General features: G+C 39.2%; 1 protein-coding gene across 11 annotated transcripts in view; it reads left to right on the plus strand.

Annotated features, from left to right (window-relative positions):
- The window catches only part of grip1 (glutamate receptor interacting protein 1), a 472,826-nt gene extending 465,680 nt beyond the window's left edge, over positions 1 to 7,146 (plus strand). For 9 of the 11 annotated variants that reach the window (XM_072551567.1, XM_072551564.1, XM_072551569.1 and 6 more), the window contains 5 exons: positions 3,428 to 3,539; positions 3,667 to 3,735; positions 4,064 to 4,300; positions 4,929 to 5,075; positions 5,204 to 7,146. In XM_072551567.1, coding sequence (XP_072407668.1) covers positions 3,428 to 3,539; positions 3,667 to 3,735; positions 4,064 to 4,300; positions 4,929 to 5,075; positions 5,204 to 5,443 — 805 coding nt within the window. In that variant the 3' untranslated portion in view covers positions 5,444 to 7,146. The remainder of the gene's footprint in view (positions 1 to 3,427; positions 3,540 to 3,666; positions 3,736 to 4,063; positions 4,301 to 4,928; positions 5,076 to 5,203) is intronic. The other 2 variants (XM_072551566.1, XM_072551573.1) reach the window with 1 other exon arrangement.
- The last annotated feature ends 99 nt before the right edge of the window (positions 7,147 to 7,245 follow it).

The raw sequence follows: 7,245 nt of genomic DNA on the forward strand, positions 1-7,245 counted from the left end.
CTGTCTTTGTGGCTGGTCTAATATAGTTTCTGGTCAGTGGCAACCTCCAAGATGTAGATTGTATGTTTATATTCAATTCTCTGTTGAAAGCCATAATGTAATCTACCTCCTACAGCTTTTTGGGTGTATACATTCTCTGCATAGGAAAAAATTCTTCATGTCACCTTTCATTCTCTTCCAACCATCTTCTAGCTTTTCCCCTCATTCCTAACCATCCCCTCTACCTTTGACCCTCGAGATCAGCTTTCCTCGGTTAACTCTGACCTCTCCCAGTTTTGAACATTGCTATTAAACATTGTTGCATCTGTCTCTTTTCTAAGAACAGTCCCAGCTTCTGGGATGCAGGAAGTGTCAGGACTAAGAGTGATGAACTTGGAGCATCGATCAGTACTTGGAGCTGCAACGTTGTAGCCATACAGAGACTTGGATGTCACAGGGGCAGGAATGTTTGTTGGATGCTCCAGGGTTTAAATGGTTCAAAAGGAATAGGAAGGGAGGTAAAAGAGGTGGGGGAGTAGCAATGTTAATCAGGGATAGTATCACAGCTGCAGAAAGGGAGGTCATCAAGGAGGGTTTGTCTACTGAGTCCGTATGGGTGGGAGTCAGAAACAGGAAAGTAGTAGTCACTTTGTTGCTTTTGGGGTTCTATAGAAAACTCCCAGAGACATGGAGGGGCAGATTGGGAGGCAGATTTTGGAAAGGTGCAGAAGTAACAGGGTTGTTGTCATGGGTGACTTCAACTTCCCGAATATTGATTGGAACCTCCTTAGGGCAAATAGTTTGAATGGAACAGATTTTGTCAGGTAAGTCCAAGAAGGACTCCTGACTCAACATGTAAATAGGAAAACTAGAGGGGAGGCCATATTGGATTTGTTGCTTGGCAATGAACCAGGTCAGGTGTCAGATCTCTCAGTGGGAGAGCATTTTGGTGATAGTGATCACAATTCTCTGACCTTTATTATAATCATGGAGCAGATGGTGGGAAGTATTTAATTGGGGGAGGGGGAATTACAGAGCTATTGGGCAGGAACTGTAGATCATAAATCGGGAACAGATATTCTCAGGAAAATGCATGACAGAAACGTGGAGGCTATTTAGGGAGCACTTGCTGTGAGTGTTGGATAGGTTTGTCCCAGTGAGCCAAGGAAAGGATGGTAGGGTGAAGGAACCTTTGATGACAAGAAATGTGGAATATTTAGTCAAGAGGAAGAAGGAAGCTTAAATAAGGTTGAAGAAGCAAGGATCAGACAGGGCTGTAAAGGGTTACAAGGTAACCAGGAAGAAACTGAAGAATGGACCTATGAGAGATAGAAAGGGGCATGAAAAAGCCTTGGCTGATAGGATTCAGGAAAACCCTAAGATATTCTACATTTATGTGAGGAACAAGAGAATGGCCAGAGTGAGGTTAGGGCTGATCAGGATAGTGGAAGGAACATGTGCCTGGAGATAGAGGAAGTCCTTAATGATTACTTTGTTTCTGTATTCACTACTGAGGGACCTGGTCATTTGTGAGGACAGCATGAAACAGACGGATGTGCTCGAACACGTTGATGTTAAGGAGGAGGCAATGCTGAAATGTTTGAAACATGTAAGAAAAGATAAGGCCTCTGGGCCAGACAGGATATACCCAAGGTTACTATGGGACGTGAGGGAAGAGATTGCTGCACCTTTGGTGATGATCTTTATGTATCATGTCTACTGTAGTACCAGATAATTGGAGGGTGGCAAATGTTATTCCCTTGTTCAAGAAAGGGAGTAGGGATAACCCTGAGAATTATAGACTAGTCAGTCTTACATTGGTGCTGGGCAAATTAGTTGGGGAGGATTCAGAGAGACAGGATTTATGATTATTTGGAAAAGCATAGTTTGATTAGAGATAGTCAGCATTGCCTTGTGAGGGATTAGGTTATACCTCAGAAACCTTATTGAATTCTTTGAGAATGTGACAAAACACATTTGAAAGAAGAGCAGTAGATGTGGTGTATATGGACTTTAGCGAGGCATTTGATAAGGTTCCCATGGTAGGCTAATTCAAAGTAAGGAGGCATGGGATACAGGGAAACTTGGCTGTCTGGATACAGAATTAGCTGGCCCATAGAAGACGGAAGGTGGTAGTAGATGGAAAGTATTCAGCCTAAAGCTTGGTGACCAGTGGTGTTCCACAGGGATCTGTTTTGGGACCTCTGCTCTTTGCGATTTTTATAAATAACTTGAATGAAGATGTGGAAGGGTGTGTTAGTAAGTTGCAACTGAACATTGACAAAATACAAAACTGGCTGAGAAGTGGCAGATGGAGTTCAGTCTGGCAAAGTATGAAGTGATTAATTTTGGAAGGTCAAATTTGAATGCAAAATACAAGGTTAAAGGCAGGATTCTTGGCAGTGCAGAGGAACAGAGGGATGTTGGGGTCCACATCCATAGATCTTTCGGAGTTGCCACCCAAGTTGATCGGATTATTATGGCATATAGTGTGTTGGCTTTCAATAGCAGGGAGATTACGTTTAAGAACTGCTAGGTTATGCTGCAGTTCTGTAAGGCCCACACATTATAGACCACACTTGGAGTACTGTGTTCAGTTCCAATCGCCTCATTATAGGAAGGATGTACAAGCTTTACAGAAGGTGCAGAGGAGATTTCAGGAAGCTGCCTGGACAGGAGGGTATGTCTTATGAAGAAAAGTGGAGGGAGCTAGGGTTTTTCGCATTGGAGCAAAGAAGGGTGAGAGGTGTACAAGCTGATGAAAGGCATAAATAGAGGGGATAGCTAGAGAAATTTTCCTCAGGTAGAAATAGCTATCACAAGGAGACATAATTTTAAGGGATTGGAGGAAGGTTCCGGGGAGATGTGAGAGGTAGATTCTTTACACAGAGTGGTGGGTGCATGGAATGCATTGCCAGCAGTGGTGGTAGAGTCAGATACATTAGGGACATTTAAGTGACTCTTTAAAGAGGAGCTAGGTTCCTGTAATTGGATTGGCACATGGATGATAGATAATAGACAATAGACGCAGGAGTAGGCCATTCAGCCCTTCGAGCCTGCACCGCCATTCAATATGATCATGGCTGATCATAGTAAAATGTAAGGTATGTAGGTTAGTTTGATCTAAGAGTATGATAAAAGGTCGGCACAACATCAAGGGCTGAAGGCCCTGTACTGTTCTATGTTCTCCAATCCATTCATACAACTAAAATTCCTTATCATTGTAACAATTTCTCAAATGCAACCTCAAGAAAAGATGTGAAGACATTAAAGGGCATTGCACAGAATTTGGACATAATCTACAGTTGAGGCCACAGTGTTTGTAAATATTTTGCATAAGAGCGATTGATACAGTAAAACAATGTAATTTCTCAAAGTTTTTTGGACATCAAAACTGCACCCTGCATACAGTTTTTAATTACGTATTTTTTATTTGGACAACTTTCAGATATGTAGGTGGTCATGATGGCTTAGAAACAGATCAGGAAGAAAACTTTTGGTCCCAGGCTCTAGAAGATTTGGAGACCTGTGGTCAATCAGGAATCCTGAGAGAATTGGAGGTAATAAGGCTTTGTTCTTTGGTATGCATAGACTGTCACCATTTCAGACCAATAATATTAAATGAATGAGTCAAAGTTTTGCATCAGCATTTGTTCTTTAGCCTGTATATGATCTTAATGATTACAGGAACCTAGCTCCTCTTTAAAGAAGGCTGGCAACCAAAACCAACTGAATTTGAAAAACTTGGCTATATTGGTACATTTTTTGAATGTTTAGTATTGCAGTGAGGTAGTAATTTTTAAGATTGTACAGTTTCTAATACAGTTTTTTTTGTTTAAAACTAACTAACAGCCAATAATTCAATACTGACAATTCTTACTTTTAATCCATACTAACACACCCATATAGTGTTAAAATATTAATACAAGCATTATGCAACTAATTCTCTGAATCAACTCCAAATGTGTGAATGTAACTACGTACAGTTTTTCTAACTCTCACCCACATTGCTAATAAGAGTTCCCTGCTTACCTCGTTTTTTCGGGATGTTGAACTTTTACAGCTTTATTATTTAATCCAACAGGCGACAATCATGTCTGGGAGTGCACTGAGTCTTAATCATGAAAACAGCATGACACACAGGCCGCTGGGGAGACAGTCCAGCTTCCAAGAGAGAAATCCTGTCAGGGTTCATTACACCCAGAACTCCCGTAGCAACACTCTACCGTCAGATGGTGGGAGATCGAAGTTGCTTGCTATTAGAAAAATCAAGCAAGAAATGAAAGAAATCATGTCGCCAACACCAGTGGAGTTGCACAAGGTTTTAGACTTCATAAAATATGATCATTCTAGTGGTGTTTGTGTTTCTCAATTCAGATGTATTCCTTTTATAGAAACTAACATTGAAAATTGAATTATCAATTTTACTATTTGCATAAATTAGACTAGCAAAAATCAATTGTTTTCATGACTCCTAAAGCTAGACTTGGAAGTAGATCTATTTTGTAATTTGCTTTCAAACAGAAAGGACAGCTTATTCAAATAATGTTGCACATTGTTCTCTGCTTGATAGTTTTTGTAGTGTTCCAGTAAAACAGCTGGATAAACTAAGAGCAAAATATTGTGAATACTGGAAATCTGAAATGAAAGTGTTGGTGCTGGAGGAACCCAGGTCCGGCAGCTTCTAATGAAGGGAGAAACAGATTTAACATCTTGATTCCAATGTGACTCTTGAGAACTGAAAGGGGCTGGGAAGTGGTTTTTAAGCTATTGGCAACCTCTTTAGGTTCTGAAGTCTCATCAGATGTTGCCACACCTGTCACATTTATCCAGCACTTTCTTCATTGCAAAAACCAGTACACCTCCCAAACAAGATGCACACTGTACAGATTCTGTACCAATTTGGAAAGTTACCAATTGATTAAGTACCTTCTTGAAATCTTTCTTAGGTAACACTCTACAAAGATTCAGATATTGAGGATTTTGGATTCAGTGTTTCAGATGGCCTGCTTGAGAAAGGTGTGTATGTCAACAACATTCGCCCAAATGGACCAGCTGCCCTTGGTGGTGTCAAACCCTATGACAGGTTGTTGCAGGTATAATAGTTATTGAATTTCATTGATGAATTTACATAAATCACTAGGGAAAAAAATCTTGTGGCTATATGTATTATTTGAAAGTAGAGACTGAAAAGATTGGTGTTGGCTTTATTTCCTTCCAACAGGTAAATCACATCCGTACGAGAGATTTTGACTGCTGTCTGGTGGTGCCTCTCATAGCAGATTCTGGCAATAAACTTGAGTTGGTCATCAGCAGAAACCCACTGGCCTTTCAGGAGGTGCTCTCGGTAGATCAGACGTTCCAAGCAGGAGAATGGAGCGAGCAAGACGAAGCTCGTGTTTTCAGGCAGCAGAAGGGAAGACTCGGTAGTACAGACATACAGGAGAATACAAATACATTGTAGTGCAATGCATTCAGTCCAATAGGCTGAAGCATTGTCTATACTTTTATGGTGCTAACTCACTTTAACATTCATTTGTGGAACACCTGCCTTTTCAGTCTGTCATTCATGTCTCTCACAAGTTCCAAGCACAGATTTCATAAATCAGCAGAAACCTATTTTTTTTTATATATAAGACCCCCCTCCCCTCAACACCACAAATGACAAAAAAAACTTGTTAACAGGTTTGACAAAACTGTGAAACATAACGAAGCCAGTCTATGCAGGGCACAGCCATGAAACAAAACCTGAGCACTATTATGCCAAGAGTAGTTTATTTTTTCCTGGTGATTACTGTCCAAATTCTTTTTAAAAAAAAATTAACCTTTTTATTGATGTTGCCAGCTGGTTACTGGACAAAAGAAAATATACATGCTGCATAAAATATAAAATGAGCCTTTTTAATTAAATTGAAAATCTTGATTATATTCCAAAGCTATTGATGCAGCAATCCCTAGTGAAATGTAGATGTTTAAAAGGGTCTAAACTGCACAGACAATGTTCAATCAGTCTTCACTCAGTTGGGATCTAACCTGAAGGCTTCATTCTTGGGGCTGTTATCTTTTAACAGAATTCTCACGGGGAAGCAGTATGAGCCTTACAATGTGATCCTTAGCTCCGATTTCCAGTAATATTTAAAATCACAATGCTCGGACTTGAACATTGAGGAATTCCTTCTACAAACTGCAAAAATGAGAGAATGATAGCTAAGACTTCATTCTTGATCTTTCAAAGCACTACACTGACTTGCAAAAGGAGAATGCTAATTGCTGGGGAAAAAAAAAGTAAAACACCATTCCTGTTTTAAATAAAAACAAATAACCACAGGTGACCTTCTCTTTACCAGGATTTTGTGGCCTCATCTTTTACCATGGAGATTCTAAAATTACCACCATGACAGTATCTCTTGATATATACACCTGCCATTTCAGATTACTAAGTCTTAATATTAATCCATTAATCCAAATAGGTAATCCTAAACCTGTTCATTTGTGTCTTCTACATGTTAAGGTCCATGATTAACACATTTGTATTTGTAAAAGATTGACTTTGTAAATCAGTAAAACTGAAATATGAACTCTACTTTGATGTACATGAATTTCAAGGCTGGTTAAATGTTAGTATTATTGTTGGTTGTGCCTCACTTCAGTGAATCAAACGTACCAGGTTAGATGTGAACTTCCACCAACAGGTGAAATCTTACCATGAAAAGGTGCAATGGGCAGAATCTACTGCACTTGATCAATGAAAAGCAGGTTTTCCAACCAGTGGTAAAAAGTTTAAAATCTACACCTGCCACCTAAGAAATAATAGAGAGCAGCTGTACCCTGCTTTGAGGCATTTAAACTTTCGAACACTGAAGAATACATCTATTATGTTAAAGTTTTCCTGCCTAACACTATGATTCATATTTAAAACAAACACTGCCAACAACAAATATAGACAGTTCGACTCTTGGCAAACTTGAATCAAATCTGTCATACTAATGTCCTTTGGACAATGTATTTTTATTTGTAACAGACAAGTATTATAAACTGTAAAGTATTTTTGTACAAATTTCCTACTTTGGTAGCATGATGATATTTATCGTCCTCTTAAAGGTTTTGGGAATCTTCACTGCTAATTTGTAAGGGATATGCAAGATGAAATAAAACAGTAAAAGCATACATGACTGCGGTAGTCTAGTTTACCTAAAATGCAAATACAGTATAAGATATATTACAGCTTGGTAGTGATCAGAGATGGATGTCAAAATTAAACACTTT

The sequence above is a fragment of the Chiloscyllium punctatum genome, chromosome 32, assembly GCF_047496795.1.
Source record: "Chiloscyllium punctatum isolate Juve2018m chromosome 32, sChiPun1.3, whole genome shotgun sequence".
NCBI lineage: Eukaryota > Metazoa > Chordata > Chondrichthyes > Orectolobiformes > Hemiscylliidae > Chiloscyllium > Chiloscyllium punctatum.